The following is a 23,116-nucleotide window of genomic DNA, read 5'->3' on the forward strand; positions in this document are numbered from 1 at the left end:
CATCTCTGGCAGTGGTTTCTAGATCAATGAAATAAGGAAAAACTATCCTCTTTCCACAAGTAGGGATCGAGGCTTTGATACACTGCGTCCCGTCCAGGGCCGCCCCGGGGAATTTCGCCAGGCGGGGTGAGGCCCCGAGGGCCGCCTGCAGCCCCCTTCTTCTCTGCAAGGGTCCCAGTGCGCCGAGGTTAGGCAGGAGGAACTCAGAAACCCTGCTCCCGGGCCCTGCGATGAGCCGGTGCCTGGAGGTGTGCCGGGTCAAAGGAGAACCCCAGCGAAGCTGGGCGCGGAAGGTCATGTGAGGCTCCAGTAGGGGCGGGGAGTGTGCGGTCACGTGACCAGTCAGCTGGACACGGGGCGGGGCCCGGCGCTGTACTTAGCGCGGGGGCGGCTGCGGGAAGCTACGGCGGCTGCTCAGGCCCTCAGGCTGCAGGCCCAGGCCCTCGGCGGCGGCGGCGGAGCGCGGTGAGTGCGGGCGGGCTAGGGGATGCGGAAGCCGGGACCCTCGGGGAGTCGCAGCCGGGCGAACCGAGCGGCATCGCGCCCTCTCCCACGTGGTTGTGATGAGAAAAGCAAGCTCTGCGCGCGGGCGGCCGGACTGCACTGCCAGTCCGGGAGGCTTGCCCCCATATCGGGCGCTGGTCGGACCCCGGGTCGGATCACCCTACTCCACGGTCCGCCGTCTCCAGAGCCGGAGGCGGGGAGTTTGCAGGCGGACCCAAGGGAGGAGTCTGGGAGGAAGAGCTTGGCTTGGATCCCCGCTGACTTTGGACCTCAGCCTGGCTTCCAGCCCCTTGTGAGCTTCTGGTCCTCAGTTTTCTTAGAAGATCACTGAGTTGATAGGAAATACTATCAACATCTGTCTTAGTTGTTTTCTTTTTGTAAAAGATTTTCCTGGGCAACTTTCTGCACACAGTCATACAATTCCAGGGACCCCAGAAGACAGAAACTGGGAAACAGGAACCTGGAACTGGGTGGAGCGGGGTGGGACCCACAGGAAGAGTTAAATCCACAGATGGAGGGAGGAGAAGCTAAGCAGAGGGGAGGACAGGGGACTTTAGGGCCCAGGGTGCCAGCCCCTTCCCTGGGAGTGTGAGAAGAGTGGAATGCCGGCCCCAACCCTGCACTGCTAAGAAAGGGAGTCAGGCTTGGGCCCAGGGTGCTGTGGGAGCGGAAAGGCAGGGCAGAGTCCCTGGGGCATCGCCTGCCCCTCAGCTGATGACTCTGGAGGTCTGGGAGAGGGAGCATTGTGGGGTGACTGAATTTGGAAGTCAGCCAGGCCGTTCTGGTAGATGTGAATTGGATTTGCGAGGAAGCCAATAGGCAGGCACAGGGAGAAGGATAGGCCCCATATCCCTCTGAGACTCATACCCAGTTGGAGGGGCATGGGGTTCAAAGGGAGACCTAGCACCTTTGGTAACCTTGGAAAAACTGCCCTTCAGGCGCCTTCACTAGGGGCATATCTGCCAAGGTACATCCATCTAGTTAAATCTTTAGATGCAGGGTGATAAGACAAAGAGCCTTAGCCGTGTGTCAGGATCGGTTAAAGGCTACTTTCCTTTTCTTCTCTCATAACGTTGTTAACTTCATGGAAGATTGTTTCCTGTTGGCACTGGTAATGGTGACTCTTAAGCTTTGTGGAGAAAGAGGTTGGGCTGCCCCAGCCTGTGTGGCTTTCCCAAAGAAGGTGCCCTGGATTCACTCAGATCTCTTAGGGGCATCTGTCCTAGAGCTGGGGTGCTGCCAAGTGGAAAGGTGCAGATCTCTTATCTGGGGGCTTCACAGGCCCAGGGGGAGGCAACTTGGACCAGACAAGAGCCCTGATTCCAATTACCTCCGCTGCCGCTGGGTCAGGACAGCCCTTTTTCTGAACTGGTCAGGTAGTGAGGGTGGAAGCCCTTTGTCTGCAGGAGGCACCTGCCCGTGTGTTGCTGACTCAGCAGCTGAGCCGAGGCCCTCCTTATGGACTGGCTGTTTCCCCAGCTGCTGGCCCTGGGAGTTGGGAGTAGGAGGTTGCATGCGTTTTAGGGCTTAAGATGTCTTTTGTTACCTGGCAGCTGCACTGGGGAGTGAAGGAAGAGTGCTTTCAGGTGAACCTTGGAAAGTTGGTTGGGTGGTTTTCTTAAATGTGGTGATGAGTTGTGATTGTGTCCTTGGGAGAGAAGGACTGAAATGTTTCGGGATGAGAACCCGCAGTATCTGCTGTTTGTTTTTGACAGTTTGGCAGAAGGAAAGTACTGGAAATATGAAAGGTTGAACTGTATGAAATGATAATTTTTTGTAGGTCAGGGAGCATTGAGATCGGGCACCTTGATACAGTTCAGTCTCGTGTGCAGGGTGGTCGGGGTTGATGGATCCAGTAGGTTGATGGATCTACTTGAGCAACATGCAGGTGTATGTTGGACTCACTGGGTATTAGGAGGCAGTTGTCACTCTGGTCCTGGGTCTTCATTTTTCTTGGTTTACACTCAGTGCCCTGGGTCCTCAGCTTTCTTGCTTAACACTTAGAAGAGCTGCTTAAGCCAGGTGCTTGAGAAATGACTCCTCAGTCCCTCCATGGCTGATATGTTCACCTTCTACCCTAGTTTGGGTAGGAGGGGGATCTAGGGATCAAACACCATTAAATATTTAGGCTTCAGTCCCTTTTTAAAGCCCAAGCCTCATCCCCACCTGCTTTCTACCCTACCCACAGCTTCCTTGTCTCAGCCTTGTGTGTCTGGGTGGGGAGGAGGGTGGGTGGTGGGGTCAGGGCCTTTCCTCCTGGTCACAGCCCCCCTCTGCAGGCAGCAACTTTCAGCTTCTTTTCTGCAAATCTGTGTCTAGTTCCTAAGGGGCATTGTAACTCCTGTCTGCTTTCTCTCCTCTCTGTCTGTCTCTCTCTCTCTCTTTTTTTTTTTTTGATGTGGACCATTTTTAAAGTATTGAGTTTGTTACAACACTGCTTCTGTTTTATGCTTTGGCTTTTGGGCCACTTAGGTATGTGGGATCTTAGCTCCCCAACCAACCAAGAATCTCAAATCCCTACCTCCTTGCATTGAAAGGTGAAGTCTTAATCACTAGACTGCCAGGGATGTCCCTGCTCTTCTCTTTCTAATTTTCCTGCATGATTTTTTTTAATCCCATTATTGTTCTTTTAATCCTTGTATCTGTATCAGTTTATGAATAATGTTATTGAAATGCACGTGACTTTAATTATACCACATGTATCCTTTTCCACTGGTGTCTGTGAAATTGATTTACATTGATACATACAGACCCAGTTCATTCATTTTAAATGCACAGTGTATTTCTCTCCTGAGGAACAGTTAGGTGGGTTTTGCTTTTTCTCTGTCCTCACAAGGCTACAGTATCCTGTCTCTCAGTCAGTTGCAAGGGTTTTTCTGGGGGAGAAGCAGAAGTCGGGAAGGTGCTCGGTCCTAAGGTGTGTGCACCGTCCATTTTCTAGATGTCAGTGCTGTCCACTGAAGTTTCACCAACATATTCTCAGGGCCTTGAGGGTTCTTGTTCCTCATATTTACCAACACTAGGTATTACCACATTTTAATCTCTGCCCATCTGATGTGTTTGAAAAGCTGTCCTTGTTTTAATTTGCATGGTTGGGAATTCCAGTTTAATTCTTTGCCCTAGGAAATTGTTGATGAGGTTTTTCTATTTTTGTTGTTGATCAGTGGTAATTTGTGGGTTTTAGTATGTTTGCCAACAGCTGAAACTTAAGAAGGTTTCTTTTGATCCTAACCTAGGCATCTGGACTTGTCTTCAAGTAGATAATATTCTCTGGTTTTTTTAACGTTGAGGACGTGTGTGGGTTCAGGGTATTGGCAGTCTGAGTCTTCCACTTTACAATGAGAAAACTGAGGCACCTGCAGGTTTGTGACATGATGGGGCGGGGGGCGGGAGTCACCCAGATGATTATGCAGAAATCTCTACAATTCCATTTCTTGGCAGTTCTGTCCCCATCCAGGTACACCACCCAGAGCTTGCTCTCGGTCTTTTCTCAAGCTCCAGGTCCCCTCCCCTGGGAAACAAAAGCCTTAATCAGGACCAGGGGTCCTTTTCCAGTATTACTATGTTATGAATGCTGGGTGCTAGGAGGGATGTGCCTGCAGTCTGACTGTGGTTACATGTCTCTTACCTGGCCAGTAAGTCACTCAGTGTGGCCATCAGGATAACCTAGAATTACCAGCAAGGGTACGGGAAGGAGGATGGGACAAATATCTAGGTAGTGAAAGGACTCCGTACAGAGCACAGTGAGACCAGCTATTCTGTCAAGAGACCCAGCGAGGCTGGGCTTCTCCATGACCTGCTGACCTGGAGTTGGGCAAGATCTGTTCATTGGAACAAACAAGTCCCGTGGCTTAGGGTTGAGGCCTTGTCACACATCCACTGGGAGCCTTCAGCCCCCGCCCTTTCTGCCTCTACTTAACTCTGCAGATATTTAGGGGGTGCTATGTTCTGGTGGTTAAGAGCAAAATAAACCATCATTTGGGCTCACCTGGTGGTGCAGTTGTAAAGAATCCACTCGTCAGTGCAGGAGACACTGGTTTGTTCCCTGGGTCAGGAAGGTCCCCTGGAGGAGGAAATGGCAACCCACTCCAGTATTCTTGCCTGGAGAATCCCATGGACAGAGGAGCCTGGTGGGCTACAGTCCATGGGGTCGCAAAGAGTCGAGCACAGTTGAGCGACTGAGCACGCAGGCACACACGCAAACCATCATTTGAGGAAGATCTTGATTCTCCCCGCCGCCCACTGAGGTACGTTTGAGGACAGAAGGGATTACCTTGGGGAGGAAGGAGTTAACCAGCCTGTGCACAGGGAGATATGTTCCATGAGAAACTGTCTCACGTAGTCCCTGAGAAACTGTTCCTGCGTGGCTGTAGGGCTGTCTGCTCCGAGCCAGGCAGCCCCTGATGAGGGGCATGTGTCTTCTCAGGGGCCCAGGGAAGGAAACCAGGCCCACATAAGAGAGGTGAGGCCTTTCTGCTGCCTGCTTTTGTATCTGCTTATGTTTCTGTGCCCCCAGTGCCCAGCCAGCAGGGAGATGTAATCTAGCCTCGAATTAAATTAGGGAGCTGCTGTGTTCCTGCTTGCTGGAAAGGCTTGGAACACTAATCTCATTTGAATCGTCAAGGATTTCTGAAAGCTTTCATAGAGTGGCCTCAAGGTCCTTCAGAATCCAGGCAGCATGCCCGTTTTATTGACTGAGACCGAGTGGGGACGAAGTGACCCCTTCAGCATCTCAGTAAGTCAGCATCTGAGTCTGGGAGCAAGCTGGCAAGCAAAAGCTTCTACAGCTTTCCAGAACCTTGCCCAAATGGTCTTGCTTTTCAAAAAAACATTTTTTGACTGCCAAGGACCTTCCTGGGGGTTCATTTCTTTATGCCTGTTGGTTAGTGGCTCAGTCGTGTCCAAACTCTTTGCAACTCCTCTGTCCATAGAAATTCCCAGGCGAAAATAGTGGAGTAGGTTGCCATTTCCTCCTCCAGGGGGGTCTTCCTAACCCAGGAATCGAACCTGCGTCTCCTGCATTGGCAGGTGGATTCTTTAACACTGAGCCACCTAGAAAGCCCTTTTTAGCCCTAGACTAGTGTTTTTCTTCTCTTTGTAGGGTGTGAGCTGTTGTGACTGATCTTAGCACATTACCGACTGGGAATTTTTGCAGAAACTGATGCCTGTGACCATGATACGTCTTTGGTCGATAGTGTGTTAAGTGATGTTCCGTTTGTGGGCACCGCAGCCATACGGCTTCCAGGCACCAGGGGAGAGCAGCTTGAGGAAGCCACACTGCAGAACTCAGTGGGAATTAGTCACTCATTCTGGGCAGACGATTGGCAGATGGGGAGCAGGGAGAGTCCCCATGAGTGTCCTGAAGAGCTTAAGTGGGTGAGGGTGGTGGGATCCCTCTCACGGCTCCTGGATCCCGTGGAGCCTGCAGTGATGTGGTAGATGCCTTTTCTGGGTTTCACAGCACTTGCTTGGGGGCATTCAGCTGCAGGGGGCCTGGGTCTAGAGGCCAGATAACCAGCTCATGTCTGGCTTTCTGTCTCTTTAGCGCTGCAAGGATGAAGACCAGCAACTCTTTCTGCTTGCCTTTTTTTTTTTTTTAATGTATTTATTTTTAATTGAAGGATGATTGCTTCACAGTATTGTGTTGGTTTCTACCAAACATCAGCATGAATCAGGCATAGGTTTACCCACGTCCCCCCCGACTTGAACCTCCCTCCCACCTCCCTCCTCATCTCACCCTTCTGGGTTGTTACCGAGCTCCACTTTGAATTCAAAGCAGCTGAGCACGTTTCCGTTTGGAACCAAGACATCAGACAGAAAGACCACATCAGATTCAAAGAGGAGGGGTCCCAGGTGTCCTTCAGTTCAGTCAGAGCCCATTTGAAGTCAAGGTCCGTGCGCTGCTCCAGCATGGAGGTGTCGGCGAGCAGCTGGCATCCAGGGGATACGAAGGGGTGCCTGGTTTTGTGTGGGTGCCCTGAAATGGCCCCAGCTTCAAGGGCACAAGTGCTCATGGCGACAGCGAGAGGCAAGAGTAGTCTTTGTGGAAGAGAAAGAAACACAAGTTCTAACATGGTCCCACTGAATGTTCACAACCCTCCAAACCTTCTACCTTACCCCTACGTAGAGCCACTCTGCTGCATAAGAAACAGCCTCAGTTTGTAGCTATTGGCAGAATGTAGGCACTCAGTTCTTTTGAGCCAACTGTGAAAGCCAACTGTCAACAGTATTTGAGTGGCAGCAGTGGATAGGGGGCTTCCCTGGTGGCTCAGTGGTAAAGAATCTGCCTGCTAATGCAGGAGACAGGGGTTCGATCACCGGGTTGGCAAGATCCCTTAGGGAAGGAAATGGCAACCCACTCCAGTATTCTTACCTGGGAAACCCTGTGGACAGAGAAGCCTGGCGGGCTACAGTCCTTGGGTTTGCAAAGAGTCAGACACGACTTAGAGACTAAACAACAGCAATGGATAAGGAAGAGCACAGGACCAGATGAAAGGCGGGTTGGACATGCATCCATCTTTTTCTGGATTAGCCAGTGGATTGCAGATGGCCAATTTGGAAATTTCAGGTATATATGTCCTGCCTCCTTAGGATTTAGAATCCAGTCTGCAGAGGGCTCTTAACCATATAAGAAAGCTGTTTTTAAAAATCGAGCTTGGGCTCTTGTCCTAAAGGCCTGTGTTGTGTCGGCATTTTTGTGCGCCTCCAGCTCCACCAGCTCCCCATTCTCATGGAGGCACCCAGGGCAGAGGGTGGGTCTGTAAGCTCTGGGACGGCTATTTGCCCAGCTGTTTGCACAGCTGTAATCATGAATAAATGACTTCATGCATTTCAACACCAACAAAAATAAAACTAAATTAAAAAATAAAAAAAAATCAGGCTTGGCTACGTGTCCCTGGGATGTCAGGACTCCCATGTTCAGTCCCTTCCTTCCTGAGCCCCAGTCCACAGAGCCCATAGCTGGCGGAGGGAGGTGTAGCAAGCAGCTGTGCTCTCGGGGGAGGCTGGACACAAAAGTGCTCTAGGGGTCTGGAGCGGAAAGACATGAGGCAGCCCTTATTTTTAAATGCTAGAGTTTAGCTTGGAAAAGGGCCAGAGGGTGTAGAGGAGCCCGTGTTCTGTCTTCCCAGGAAGTCAGCTGACCGAGGGCTGGAACTCACATCTGCCCACAGCTGCTACTGCTCCGTCCACACCCTGACGTGGTCTTGTGACTTGCAGGTGTCGTAATCCTGTATGGGAGCCCTCTTCCCTCGCAGTAAGGACCTTCTATTCTTTCTCCCTGGTTTTTAAGGGGGAAAAATACCCCCACAGAATGAGAAAAGGGAAATGTTTGCCCGAAAGAGGGGAAGTGAAAACTGGCAGTGTTTGGTGCTGAGGCCGTGACCCCGGCTAACAGCGCAGCTCGGGTCTCCGGCTGTTTGTGCGCAGCTTGTCCCTTCACAGTCCCTGTGGAGGTCAGCACCCCCTGGAATGCAGTTGCCACTGCCCTGGACATCGGTCTGGCCCCTTGGGAGGAGAAACTTGACTCCATATTCTCTGGGGTCTCAGTAGCTTCCGGACCGCCAGAAAGGGAGGCCCATTGGGAGGTCATCTAGAGTTAACACCTGTTTTAACCACGTCTTTGAGACGTGGAGGTAGGTAGGTGGGTTTATGCGAACTGGGCTTGTCTGGCATGGGCTGTGAATAGGGAAACGAGAGAAGAGAAGAGGGAGGAGGCTTTGTTGCCTTCTGACTGTGGCAGGCACCCTCCTCTCACTCTGGACTTCCACTGTGGGGGGACACGAGTGGTCATTAGCCCCGTTTTACAGGTGGTGAGACTGAGGCTAAGTGAAGGCAGGTGCACAGTTAGGAAGTAAGTGGAATCCAGGTCTCCGGACTACACGCCTGGAGCTCATCCTTGAACTGCAACCCAGATGCTCTTATGTGATGCTGCAGCCCCAGTGGGCGAGTTGGGGCGGTGGTTCGTGCTTTGCTGCAATCCCCAGGTTTACGGGTCTGGTTCTCGCTGAGGCCGGGGTTGAGCTGGGAGAACAGTTGATAGGAGCCATGGAGTAGGACCCATAGAGCAGGAAAGCAGGGTGGGATCCTGGGCTCAGGCTGGGAGCTGCCTGCGTTCCCTGCCACCAGGAAACCAGAGAAATCTTACACGTGATCCGGGTTGCATGGAAGCCCCCCATTCTGCACACTGAGCAGCTGGCTAAGCCCACAGGGGTCCTGGGGACACTCCGCTTTGACACAGAGGGAGCATTCACGAGCATGGCCTCTGGTTTCCTGGGGACCCAGCTGTGTTCCTGTGACCTGGACAGGCTGTGGTGAGGGCCGAGGCTGGCGACCCTTCCAGCTGTGATTCTGATGGGCCTGTCGGCCCGGCCTCCAGCTGCAGGGGTGGGTCTGTATGCGGGGAGCACACACGTCTTCTCAGGGCAGTGTTAAGATGACAAGTGTAAGTCAGGGTGTCGATAGGAACCCTCTTCTTCTCTGCTCAGAAGCCTTTTAAAAAGAAGCCCTGGAGAGCTCCTTTGTCTCTCCTGGCACATGCGTGTACAGTGAAATATCTCCTGACAGTTTGGAGACTGCCTGACTCGGGGTCATGTGAGCAGCAGCCTTCCTGTGAGTCACTGAACATGGGAAGGGTAAGCATTTTGAGCAGAAAGTCACTCAAGAGAAGGCCTCTGACTGGAAATGCATCTCCGGCCTCATCAGAACACGTCCTTTCAGTTGGGTTCTTTCAGTTGGGTGGCCCAACTGAAGGATTATTAACAGTATTATTCTTCCTACAGGAGCAAAACTTAGAGTATAGCATGTTCACTCCAGAAAAAATAATTTTTTTAAAAAAGAGGGAAGGCTGTATAGTGAACGTGGGCTTCCTAGGTGGCTCAGTGGTAAAGAATCTGCCTGCCAATGCTGGAGATGTGGTAGCTGTGGGTTTGATCCTTGGGTTGGGAAGATCCCCTGGAGGAGGAAATGGCAACAGACTCCAGTATTCGCGCCTGAAGGGTCCCATGGACAGAGGAGTCTGGCGGGCTACAGTCCATGGGGTCTCAGAGTTGAACGCAAGTGAGCGTGCACACGTATAGCGAACGTAAGCAGTTATGTGTGAGTATGTTTTCTTGACATTTTGCATGTAGTGACAGGAATAAACATGCTCGGGTTAAGGGGTCACACTTGCCATGACTCACCTGCTCCTTTGCTTTCTTTCACTTAGTGTATGTGTGTGTGTGTGTGTGCATATATATATATATATATACACACACACACACACACACACATATATTATTATCAGTACAATGTGGTTCACTTCCACAGGGTCATTTCCTAATGGCTGCTTTTGTACTTCATTATTTAACCATTTACCACAACTTAACAGTTCCTGTTATAGATGCTTTGTTTCTGGTCTTTTGTGAACACCAAGAATGTTTAGTGAATACCCATGTACCGGTGTCTTTGCGTTTTGAGGCTTGTGGGATACATTTCTAAAGGTCAGATTGCTGAGTCAAAGGGTTGTGGATTGAAGAGCTGATAGACGCTGGGCGGTACCTACTGATGGGTAAACAGCAGCAGCAGCATCTGATTCCCCACCTCTAACCCCGGTGGAAAATGGTCCCACTGCAGCTTCTGCCAGTGTGGTGGAAGATAAATATCTCTTTGATGAGCATCTTTCAATATCTGCTGGCCTTCTGAAGCTCTTTTTCTGTACACGTACTGTGTATCTCCTTTGGCTAGTTTTCCATTATGCTGCTTCTGTTCTGATTTTGGGTCCTTTGCCTAATAGGGAAACAAAGCCTTAAATATATGTAAGGGCTGTTTTTTGTCTGTCACTTTGTATGTTGTTTTTTTCTAGAAGGGAGGCTTTACTTTCATGTAATCAAACATTTTCCCCTTACGGGCTCTGTTTTATGTCAATCTGAGGCATTCCTCACTCCAATATTGTTTGTTTGTTTTACTAATCTTAAGGATTATCTTTTTTTGGCTCCGCTGGGTCGTCTTCGCTGCGCACGGGCTTTCTCTTGCTTTGGCAAGCAGGGGCTGCGCTCTCGTTGTGGCACACGGGCTCCGTATTTGCAGTTCCCGGGCTCTAGAGCGAAGGCTCAATAGTTGTGGCACATGGGCTTGGTTGCTCTGCGGCATATGGGATCCCCCCAGATCAGGGATTGAACCTGCGTCTCCTGCCTTGGCAGGCGGATTCCTTATCCCTGAGCCACCAGGGTAGTCCCAATACTACTTTTTTTAAGTGTGCTTATTTTCTCATACAACTTCTGTGTTTTTATGCAAGATCTTTGTTCCATGTAGCATTTTTGTGTGTAAGAACTTGAGGGTAAAGATTCAGTCTTATTTTTTTCCCTTTTTGTAAATGCACAACCAGGTGTGCAAACACCATCCACCGAGATGTGTGTTTCCTCCCCCGCCTCTGCCACACATAGGCTGTGCCTCCAAGTGGCCTGTTGTGTTGATGGACCCCTTCCTGAGCTGGCATCCCCCGGGGTTTATCATACCTCTGCCACCCCAGGGGTTCAGGCCTCCATCACCGCTGCTTTCCAGAACTGCCTGGCCAGCCTCACACATGGATTCTTCCCAGTGGCTTGTTGCTTAAGCAACAGATAAATTTAGATTTGTTTTTGCTTAAATAGAATTCACTGTGTGGGAGGCAGCGTGTTCAGTGCTGTCACGCACGTCATCTTCCTGTACCGCTCAGCAACCTGTGACCTGAGGAGGTGACACAGTGACCAGCTCCTTTGTGCGCGTGCACACACACACACACACACTCACACACACACACTCACACTCACTGAGAGGGCATCTTCCCAGGCCCGGGGGTGGGGTGCTGTGGCACCTGGGTCATATTTCTTGCTCTCATCAGAGCCTCCTGCCTAAGAGTGTGACTCTAGAACTCGCCTGTCTCTCGACCTGCAGGCCAGTCCAGGATCTAAGGCCGTAATGGTAATGGGATGACTTAGCTTCTTGGAAGCCCCGTCTCTGAAGCACAGTCCTCGTCTGACTGGAAAAACCACAGAAAGTCCCAGGAGACCTGTGCCACCGGCCAAACCAGCTCTAGTTCCCGGCTCTCGGGAAAGGCCTGCGGAGCTGCAGGTGGACTTGTGTTTGCTTGTCTGGTGTTCAAAACGTGGCTCGTGAGATTTATCTTCGGTTTCATTTTTTGTCTCTCACTGGGCTTCCAGTTGAGACGTGATCACAGGGAAAGGTGTTTACTCTTTGGGAGCTCAAACTTGAGAAGAGGCCCAAACTTTGTTCCGGTAGTGCGTGGAGGGGCAGGTTGGCCACAGCACCAGGGACAGTGGACTTGACTTTGCGTGAACATTTGGTTTTATCTGTTTGTTTGGGATGGACTTGTTGGCACTGCTTGTCACCTGGGCCCTGGGGTGGGTTCTGACAGAAAGCAGGCTAACTTTGCCCCAAACTCATAGTTCACGAGATAGTTGGTTCACAAACCATGCAGTGACCAGCACCATTTCAGACCGTGAGCCCTTACGTGGCCCTGCAGCAGCTTTGGAGACTTAAGTGACACGGTGTCCTGCCCACATCAGTGGGGCCTTATGCGTATGGCACAGCCCTTCCTTGGCTTGTCTTGTGTTCCTGAACCACACGGTCTCTCTTAGCCATTCAGGTAGCTGCAGCAGAATGCCACAGACAGTGGCTTCCAGACAAACTTACTGCTGTCAGTTCTGGAGACTGGGAGTCCCAAGATCAGGGGCCAGTGTGGTCCACTGAGGACACCCCGTCTGGTCAGACTGCCCTTGTGTCCTCACATGGAGAAGAGGCAAGGGAGCTCTGTAGCGTCTTTTTTATAATCAGGGCACTAATCCCACTCAGGGGCTCCACCCTCATGACCTTATCATTCCCCCAAAGGCCCCGCCTCCTAACACCATCACCTTCTGGGGTAGGATTGCAACCTGAATTTGTGGGCAGGGGACACAAACATTCAGTCCATCATGCAGTCCTGTGTGCTGTGGGCACGGGCTGGGACTCTGAGATAAGGCATGACAGCCCACAGGTGCCAAGGTCCCTGCAGGCACTCTGCTGACACCCTGTTTCCAGAAGGGGAGACCAAGGAGCATGAGGGGGCAGACGGCGGAGAGAGGATGGGACGAGGCCCCCAGAACGGTCATCCTGAGGTGACGCTTGTGTGTGTCGAGCACTTGAGCTGAAGGAAGAAACGTGCTGATGGCTCGTGTCCTTTCCTCTCCAGGTGAATCTCCGATCCAGTTTCCAAAATGTGGCGGCTCTTGGCCACCCTCAGCTGCCTGCTGGTGCTGACCAGTGCCCGGAGCAGCCTGTATTTCCCGCCTCTGTCCGATGAGCTGGTCAACTTTGTTAACAAGCAAAACACCACTTGGAAGGTGGGCTGGGGGCCCCTTCTGTGCGTGCTCACTCCTGCGGGAGGGGCTGCGGCTGTGCCCACCGGCCGGTGTGTCCTGGACAGTTGATCTGACTCGTGGTCCTGACTTGCTTAGGCCCGTGCCCACTGCCCTGTCCCCTTCCTCGTGTGTGTGTGCGTGTGTCGCCCACGTGTGTGAGAGTATGAGTGTGAGTGTGTGCAGGTGCATGGGGGAGTAAACCAGCCCCCGTGGAGTTCACAGCTGGGTTGGTGCTGAGACCCCACCATGACTAGGGTGCTAGCATGGCCAGGTCCTGGTTGGGGTCCTTTTCTAGGTGGCAAGTGGTGACTTCTGTGTCCTTCCCCGGCCTGAGGGGCAAGCTTGATCTCTGGGGTCTCCTTATAAAAGGGCACTAGTCCCAGTCTTGAGGGCTACACCCTCATAACCTGATCATCTCTAAAGGCCCCCACTGTGTCACAGCATCACAGTGAGGTTAGGTTTCAACATGAATTGTAGGGGGAAAGACATCATTCTGTAGCAGTGCCCCAGCACCCGTGCGCTATGGGGTTGAGGGGACCCCTGGCCTTGTCAGGCCCTGTGTGGGTGGTGTGCACATGCCACACCCCCAACCCCCCAAGTTGGTGGGTGACTGCTCTGGGTGGGGCTCTCTTCCAGGCTGGACACAACTTCTACAACGTGGACCTGAGCTATGTGAAGAAGCTGTGTGGCGCCATCCTGGGCGGGCCCAAGCTGCCCCAGAGGTGCGTACCCGCTCCCGGGTAAGGCACCTGGCTGCACCAGAACTGCTGGCGTGTAGGCAGAGATTATACTTGGCACAGGGGCAAGGGGGAGACAGGGAGGCTTCCCTGGCATCCAGAGGCCTCACCTGCCCTGCCCCCTGCCCCTAGCTGCAGGGACCCCGCCTGAGGCGCAGGGTCCCGCTCCCAGTGCCGGAATTTCCTCCTGTGCTTCTCGGGTGTCCCAGCTGCAGAGGGAGAGGCCCCAGGTCTGAATGGTCTTGAATAAGGAAAACCTGAAAAAAGCCATGTGGTCTGCCATTAAGGTTTTATTTTTCTGGAAAAGTCTGCATTTTTCACGCAGATACTTCCCTTGAAGGAAGCATTAGAAAAATCTGTGAGGCTGGGATAGTTAAGTGATGGGACCAATACACAGTTATGAAGATGTTTGAAAAATGATGAACATCTGGCAGATGTTCGATTCGGGGTAGCATGGGAAAAGCAAGAGATGTAGTTATCTGGACCCTGAGGTTAAAACTCTTCAAAAATATGCACAAAATAAGTTTAGGCAGAAGTATACAGAATGGTAAGTTATTTGGAGGAGTAGAACCCAGTTTTGTTTTTATCAAGCTCCAAGTGGGAAGTTCCCTGGCGGTGCAGAGGTTAGGACTCCATGCTATCACTGCTGAGGGCATGATTTCAATCCCTGGTCGGGGAACCAGCATCCTGTATGCTCCATGTCGCAGCAAAAAAAAAAAAAATTTAATAAAATTCCAAGGGGATGTCCTTGCACATGGCCCCTTCCACACATCTTCATCCTCTTCCTACAAAGTGACAGCCCAGGCCACAGGGGCTGGGGGCGCCGACTGTAAGGTGACAGCTTGTGATGGAGACCTTTCATTTTTCAGAGATGCATTTGCTGCGGATGTGGTTCTGCCTGAAAGCTTCGATGCCCGGGAACAGTGGCCAAACTGCCCGACCATCAAAGAGATCAGAGATCAGGGATCCTGTGGCTCCTGCTGGGTGAGGCCCTGCTGGCCAGAAGGGAGGGTTGGGGCGAGGGGCTGGGGACGGGTGGGATCAACCAGGAGATCTAAGGTTAGACAGGTTGAGTCTAGGCAAGTCACATAAACTTCTTGAGGCTCAGTCTCCCCTAGTGTAAAAGAAAGAGCCCTGGTGGTCGTGAATCATGGCAGGACCAGGTGGAAGAATTGACAGGGAGAGTGTCCTGTACAAGGCATGCCCCACATATGGGTTGTGAAGCAGTTTTGATTTCTGTTGAACACCCTGTCCTGGGCCATCAGCAGACACCATTAGCTTTGACCCCTGCTCTGCCTGGCTACAGTCCAAAGGTCGCACAGAGTTGGACGCGACTGAAGCGACTTAGCATGCACACACTGCTTCATGAAGTAGCAGCGCATCTGTGTCAATGAGCTGTCTTTACTGAGTTTGTGTGGGTAAAACACATGATATAAATGTAACTATCCTAGTCGTGCAGCGTGCCAGCCAGTGGCGTTGGGTTCATTCCCGTTGCTGTGCCGCCATCACCACCAGCGTCCACAGACTCCATCCCCACAAAACAGGAACTCCTGCTCGCCTCCACCAGTCCCCAGTGGCCACCCTTCTACTTTCTGTCTCTCATGACTTTTCTTTTTCTTTTAATTTTTGTTGGAGTGATGGCTCAGACAATAATCTGCCTGCAGTGTGGGAGACCCAGGTTCAATCCCTGGGTCAAGAAGCTCTGCTGGAGAAGGAACTGGCTACCCGCTCCAGTATTCTTGCCTGGAGAATCTCAGGGACAGGAGAATCCCAGAACAGAGGAGCCTGGCGGGCTGCAGTCTATGGGGTTGCAAGGAGTGGGGCACGACCTGACACATACACATAATTGCTCTACAAGGTTGTGTTAGTTTTTACTGTACAGCAAAGTGAGTCAGCTACACACATCCCCCGAGTTTTGGATTTCCTTCTGATTTAGGTCACCACAGAGCACTTAGTAAAGTTCCCTGTGCTATGATTTTTCTGTTTGTTTTTTTTTTTTTTTTAAATCAGTGAATCAGTTTATTACAGGGTGACTCACAGGGTAGGATCAGGATGGGGGATATGAGTGGGGACAAGAGTCTGGAAGCATTTGCAGCTGCACTCCGCACCACTGAGGAGCCTCTGGATTTTTATAGCTAACCTAGGGTATAGGGATGGGTAGTTAGAATCTTGAAAATGGGAAGTACATTCTTAAGTCAAGATTCATGAATGGTAACCAGGCATTATGTCAGCGAAAGTTTTCCTCATTGTTTGGGGACTAACAGAACATAGAGGCTACATGGTCCTAATGATTATGAAACAAAATCTGTTAAATGCTAAAGTCTTTGATGACATAGAAGTGATTCACTGCATCATGCAATCAAGGTATATCAGCAAAAGGACCAGAGAAACTGTAGGGCCCCAAGATGGCATCAGTTATGCCAATAGTCATACACTCCACCCCTGACTTTTTTATTTTGTGTAGGGAGCTTATGATATTAACTAGTCTGGGTACCTCATATAAGTGGCATCATAACAGTATTTGTCTTTTGTGCAAGCTATACTTGTATGTTAAAAATCCAAAAACTGCATGTTTCAGAGATAGACCAAATGCCCAGGTACAGGTCTGGGGTGAACTGGTCTCTTGCTTTAAAGCCCAGCTTGAGCCCCAGGACCCCCAGCTGCCTTGAGGGAAGCAAGCCACCAGGAAGGCCGGAGGTGTCAACTGTGGTCTCCTCGCTGCAGGCTGGAGGGACCACAGCACGGAGTGGGGCTCACCTCGGGGGGCTTGTTCCTGCAGGCGTTCGGGGCTGTGGAAGCCATTTCTGACCGGATCTGCATCCACAGCAATGGGCGTGTCAACGTGGAGGTGTCCGCTGAGGACATGCTGACCTGCTGTGGTGGCGAGTGTGGGGACGGGTGAGTCGAAGCCCCTGGGAGCTTCCCCAGGAGACCTGTGGGTGGATGTGGACCGGAGGGCTCCCTGTAGAGGACAGGCATGACACTCCCTCGGGCAGGAGATATCTCTACCAAGACACGATGGGGCCCCAGGGCATCTGGAAGCCGACCCTGGGAGATACTGCTTTTAGGAGGCTCCTGAAACCAGGCTGGGCCCCCACAGGGCTGGACTGGGGCTCGGTTGGGGGAAAACAGATGTTCCTGGTTTAGTTTCTGGGTTTTATTGTGCTTCTTCTCCTTTTCTGTTCCTCAGGGAACAGCTTGGGGCGTGTCTCCTCCTCTGTAACTGAGGTTTGATGGATTCCCAGATAAGCTACATTAGGAACACAGCTCCGTTTTCTGCCAGTTCTGGTGCAGCAGTGGTTCTCAGATGTGGCTGCAGATTAGAAAAACCTGGGGCCTGAAAAGAAAGTAAAAAGGGAGTGCGTAGGTCTCAGCCCACAGCAATGAAATCCCTGGAATTGCTATTTGTAACATAGCCCCAGGGATTCTCATGTGCTGCCCTTTGAGAACCCCTGTCCAGAGAGAAGACACAGCCTCCTGGTGAGCACATGATTATGAAAGTACTTCTGATTATGAAAGTACTTGGTGGGCAGTCCTGGGTGATTCCCAGCAGGAAGTGACTATCAGGAGGAGAATTAGGGGATTTTGGGGATCTGCTAAAGGTGGTGATGGGTGCAGTGAGTGGTGGTCTGGGAGCAGCCGGGACAACTCTCACACTGTTTAATGAGTGGCTCTTTTCTCAGCTGTAACGGCGGCTTCCCCTCTGGAGCCTGGAACTTCTGGACAAAGAAAGGCTTAGTGTCCGGGGGCCTCTATAACTCGCATGTAGGTGAGTGTCTGCCTTTAGCTCCCGTCCAGCCAGATGGATTTTATAAGCAGGAGTAATAGTGGTCTCATTTTCCCCTATAAAGTGAAGATCAGGGTTGAGGGTACATTGAACTCTGGGCTGAAAACTCAGGTAGAAGACAGGGCAGCCCTGTGTACACAGAGTCAGCAACTGGAAGAGGGCAGTGTTGGCGCCACAGACTCTGGGCGACTTCCGTTCTCATGAGCTCTCGCCCTGATTCTTCTGTCTGGCCTCTGAGGGGCTTCCTGCTGACACCACCTTTCTCCTTGGCCCCCAGGTTGCAGACCGTACTCCATCCCTCCCTGTGAGCACCATGTGAACGGCTCCCGGCCCCCGTGCACCGGTGAGGGGGACACCCCCAAGTGCAGCAAGACCTGTGAGCCCGGCTACAGCCCGTCCTACAAAGAAGACAAGCATTTTGGTAAGTGGGGTGGGCGACCCCCGCCCGGGGCCCAGGGAAGCTGAAGGAGGAGGCCAGAGCATTGGAGTCATAGGTCAGGAGAAGCGATGCGGTTAGTGCCTCTTTGATGGGAGGGAGCCGCACGGTGTTCTCTGCGTGTCTCCACCCTGAACGGAGTCTTAGACCCTCAGTCTCGGAAGAAAGAGACCAAACCCCTCAGTCACGGGGCAGTAATCTGGCCTAGGAGCCTTCTGCTCCTGCCCTGCTTCTAGGGCCTCATGCTTACCGTGCATGCATGTGCGCACACACACACACACCCACCCCAAGATCCTGCCTGCTGGAACCCCATGAATCAGGGAGTGGTTGACCCCCTGCCGGAGGCACCTGCCCCACTTGGTTGGTTTCTTCGCAGGATGCAGTTCCTACAGCGTCGCCAACAACGAGAAGGAGATCATGGCAGAGATCTACAAAAATGGCCCAGTCGAGGGGGCCTTCTCTGTGTACTCGGACTTCCTGCTATACAAGTCTGGTGTGTATCCCCCCCGCCCCGACCCAACCGACAGCACCTGGGGAGGCAGGTATGGGTTCCTGGCTGGCAGGATGTCCTGGGTGGGCGCTGGGCCTCCAGCAGTGCCGCACGCTGCTGGCCACTCTCTCAGCCCCTCCACCCGCCCTATCTGTGGCCAACTCCTGCTCCTCCCAAGCGTCTCCTCCTTTCTGCTCCTTCTGGAGCCGCCGGCCCCATCTCTCCAGCTCTATCACTTCCCCAGCACGTCCGCAGGTTTCCCGTGTCTGCACTGAGTGACCTCCTCTGTCATCTTTGTCTTGACAAAGTCTTAGCCTTGTGCCCAGCCCCCAGTGGGTGAGGAAACAGGGAGCACCTTTCTGTGGGGACTCAAAGTGGGAAGGGGGCAGGATGGTCCCCACCCAAGAGCTGTCTTAGAAATCCCCTGTTCTAGACAAACGGTCTGTGCTGAGGACTTCTGTCTCATTTTGTATTCTGCTTGTTTAAAAACTCAAAGCTCTCCAGTCATTTAAAAAAAAAAGACCAAGTTGCCTGGCAAGAAAAAAATTATAAACCTGGCAGTTCTTAACTTCCACTAGTGTTATAAAAGAGAACACATTTCTGATTGGACAGTCATTCATCAGTAACCTGGTGGTCCTCTGAGCACCTTAGCCGGTATCTCTTCCCATCAGTCAGACTTGCAGCTGCCAGCCCAGCCCTCGCCCACAGCACCCAGTCTGCACGCTGTGCCCCAGATTAGCAATTTAAAACTCTTAAGCCACAGAATGCCTTTGACAAGTCATTGCATGGAGTCCTAGTATGTAAAAAAAATAATCGTTGATATTTTAATGTGTCAGAGTTTCTAATTTAAAAGGCAGCCAACAAGCACATTGTATTGCACTCCATCTTAATATTTATCCCCCATGTTTAAGTGTGCTGGGCTTTCAAAAATATATTTAAGTAATTCCCGGATGTTATGGGAATCCCTGGAGTCTTCCCATGGAACACCAGGGCCCGTCCTTTCCTCTGGCTCTATCTGTCCTGTGTGGGGTTGGCCTGCTGAGCGGGTGGGCTGCTGTGGGAGACCAGCGGTGCCCAGGCTGAGTGTGAAGGGTCTTGTCCTCCCCCAGGGGTGTACCAGCACGTCTCTGGAGAGATTATGGGAGGCCACGCCATCCGCATCCTAGGCTGGGGAGTGGAGAACGGCACCCCCTACTGGCTGGTCGGCAACTCCTGGAACACTGATTGGGGTGACAATGGTGAGCACAGTCCCCACTGAGAAGGCGCCCAAGCCAGGGCACAGTGGGCATCGTGTCCACCAGCTGTGCTGGGGACCTGGGGTTTCCCCTTGCCACAGGGGCAGCCTCTGATCCCAGTAGGGTGTGTGTATGGGGGCATGGCCTCAAGCCAGGTGTGCTCGTCCTGGTTCCGCAGGGGGCGGGGCCCATACCGTCCAGAAGTCTGATACAGGGCTGGGTGGGAGGGTAAGTGGAAGCCCGCCGAGCACCTTGTGTGCCAGTTGGTGACAGCTTTGGGGCTGGTTTGTGACTTCCACTCCCCCGTCTTTCAGGGGTGGGTCTGCGGCTTCCCAGGTGGCTCAGTGGTAAAGAATTCGCCTGCTGATGCGGGAGACACAGGAGATGAGGGTTTGATCCCTGGGTAGGGCAGATCCCTTGGAGAAGAGAATGGCAACCCACTCCAGTATTCTTGCCTGGGAAATCTCATGCACAGATGAGCCTGGTGGGCTATAGTCCATGGGATCACAAAGAGTCAAACACGACTGAGCATGCACGCTGGGTATGTTAGCAAAGATCAGAATCCAAGCAGACTAAATGCATCTTACTTCTGCTTTCCAGGCTTCTTCAAAATCCTCAGAGGACAGGACCACTGTGGAATCGAGTCGGAAATCGTGGCTGGAATGCCGTGCACTCATCAGTACTAGAAGATCTGATCTGCTTGGGGGCCTGTCTGCTGGCCCAGGGCCAGTTTTCCCCTAAATACAGCCACTTGGACTGGGGATGAGGTGGGGGGACTGGGGGGAGTGGGATGTCTTTTATTTTTTGAATTATGATAAGATATAAGGGTTTTTAGACAGGGTCTGAAGAAGACTGGGTTGGGCCAAGCTGTGTGTCTGCCATCCAGTCTGTCTTCCAGACACACAGCCAGGCCTGCCCAGGGACAGACTGCTGCCCCAGCACGAACACGTAGACACACAAGCCACTGCCGAAGCAGAGCGAACCTTTCCCCATAGACGAACTGTGTAGTGCCTGCGGCCCCTGCTTCTGCCCTGACCACTTCTGTACTGCCCCCACCCCCCGCCTCTGCATCACCAGGGAGCGAGACCTTAAAGGGTTTGTAGATTTCCTAGAATGGAAAGCAGAGTTCCTAGTTAGATCCCTGCACAAGCAGGCGCTTTCTGGATCTGGAGTGGGACAGATCTGAGAAGAGACCATGGGGCAGCCCTTTGGAGAAAGCCCTGTTGTTCTCCCAGGTCCCCTGCATCTGTCGCGCGTCACAGCATGGCTCACCCTCTCCAGTCCTGTCCTTGCTGTGATCCTTCTAAGTTTTCTTTTTGTGCACCTTGGCTAATCATGTGAATGAGAAGGAAGCGCTGTACTACTTGTACGGATTGTCTCCTTCAGACAAGGCGGTTGTGACTTGACTGACCTCGGTGCCCTCTAATCCACAGTGAAACTAGTTTGGCAGGAAGCCAACTTGTACCTTTTGCAATCACTGCTTCACCCTGTTAACACAAGGAATGGCTGCCAATAAAAAGCCTCTCCTTCAGTGTGAAGTCTGCGTTCTGGTGGTATCTCCAAGATTGTGTGTCACTGTCTGTGGACTTCTAGCTGCTGTCTCTCCTTATCCCCCAGAAAGAATCATGTTCCCATGAATCTGGGTGCCCTCGAACCTCTAACCAGGGATGTCTTGTCTCAGTTGAGTGGAACAAAATAAATACCTAGTTTTAACTACGTTGCTGCTGCTGTACTTTGAAAGCATGGTACCTCATCTATTTTCCTGTCATTCTCATCAGCTGTCTTCTGTTAATTAAGCAGCTCTGTCCCTGTTTTATTAAGGTAAGAACTCTTACGTCTTTTTACCAGCCATACACCAGCAGTGACCTGAGGAGCCCTGCAGGCATGGGGGACTGGTGGTATAACCGGTCCTCTTCCAAGGCCAGCGTCCTGGGGCCCTCCAGTGTTGCAGCTGGGTGGAAGCAGAGTCCATGTGTGGTTTTATGAGCTCCTGGTCTCTTGGATTTACATTGCTGGTTAAGAATTACTTATTTCTGAGAGTTCCCTGGTGGCCCAGTGACTGAGACTGCATTCCCAATGCAGGGGCCCGATTCAATCCCTGGTCAGGTAACTAGATCCCACATGCTGCAACTAAGATCCAGTGCAGCCAAATAAATGTTTGAAAATTACATATTCCTTTGTATTCTTTTGCATTGTCCTAGATAACACGCAGGAAGTTTCAGTTTAGTCGTTTCCGACTCTTTGTGACCCCATGAACCACAGCACACCAGGCCTCCCAGTACATCACCAACTCCTGGAGTTTACCCAAACTCGTGTCCACTGAGTCGGTGATGCCATCCAACCATCTCATCCTCTGTCGTCCCCTTCTCCTCCTGCCCTCAATCTTTGCAAAATCACAGGAACATACATACACGAAGGACACCAGTTCCTGAGGGATCAGGAGGCCATTAGAATTGGCAACATCCACTCCTCTCCCGCCATCACCACCATCACTGGCCTGTTGATACCACAGATCACTTCCCTTCCACGACTGGGAGCTGGACCAGTGCTCTTCTGAGAAGCGGGGAGGTTGGCCTTTGGATGTGCCTCAGAAGTTAGGATCAGAACTACCTCATACAAGCTCTTATACTTCTGGTTAACATTGTAGGAAAAACTGGTGGAACCCAGTGCTTACAGAATGTTTAATGAGGTTTAAAGCTGTAGATATATCATTGCATTATTTGTACAATTTCAACCGGGAAACATGCATAACCTTGGTTCTAACATTTTCTACCCATTCCCACACGTGAGTTGAATAATCTCATTTCCTACTTTCTCCAATCCATGCTATGTACCCACCGGCACCTCCATCCTTACCCGGAAGCTAGCAGAGATGCACTAAGTGGGCCAGAACGGACCTTAGGGCATCTTCGTGCTTGGCCTAAGGAATCGTTGCTATGAAACAAAAAGCAGAATTTAGGATTGGGATTGATGTCACTACTTCAGTAAAAAATTTGCCACACTGATTACCACCTTGTCACCTCGGCTCACTTATTCTTGGGTGCCTCCAAGCAAGAGGACGGTTGGAAGTGACAGTGCCTTTTCGTTCTTTAAGTGGAGGAGGGCATATTTTTGTTAGAAGTGGGAGCAAAGGTTGATCAGCCTAACCCACTCAGAGCATGCATCAGAACGCTTCACTTAAGAGCCCTGCTACTCAGGACTGGCCCATGGGCCAGCAGCACTGCCATCTCCAAGGTTCTAAGAAATGCAGAATTTGGGGCCAGACCTGAGTCCGCAGTTAAAGAAGACTGTCAGGGACCTGTTAAAATGCAGGTTTTGAGGCACCTCCCCAGGTCTCCTGAGAAACCATCAGTTCACTCAGTCATGTCCAACTCTTTGTGACCCCATGGACTGCAGCACACCAGGCTTCCCTGTCCATCATCAGTTCCTGGATCTTGCTCAAACTCTTGTCTACTGAGTTGATAATGACATCCAACCATCTCATCCTCTGTCATCCCCTTCTCTTGCCTTCAATCTTTCCCAGCATCAAGGTCTTTTCCAGTGAGTCAGTTCT

General features: G+C 51.7%; 1 protein-coding gene across 4 annotated transcripts; it reads left to right on the plus strand.

Moving 5' to 3' along the window:
• The first annotated feature begins 403 nt into the window (after positions 1-403).
• On the plus strand, positions 404-21,279 carry CTSB (cathepsin B). Of its 4 annotated transcripts, none has more exons than XM_059888942.1 (10): positions 404-11,592; positions 12,710-12,860; positions 13,515-13,600; positions 14,485-14,599; positions 16,395-16,513; positions 17,299-17,384; positions 17,680-17,823; positions 18,215-18,331; positions 19,438-19,566; positions 20,164-21,279. In XM_059888942.1, exons 2-10 carry the CDS (start codon positions 12,735-12,737, stop codon positions 20,247-20,249), a joined length of 1,008 nt encoding a protein of 335 aa, XP_059744925.1. In that variant the 5' UTR covers positions 404-11,592; positions 12,710-12,734; the 3' UTR covers positions 20,250-21,279.
• Positions 21,280-23,116: the final 1,837 nt, after the last annotated feature.

The sequence above is a fragment of the Bos taurus genome, chromosome 8 (genome assembly GCF_002263795.3).
Source record: "Bos taurus isolate L1 Dominette 01449 registration number 42190680 breed Hereford chromosome 8, ARS-UCD2.0, whole genome shotgun sequence".
In the NCBI taxonomy this organism is placed as follows: Eukaryota; Metazoa; Chordata; class Mammalia; order Artiodactyla; family Bovidae; genus Bos; species Bos taurus.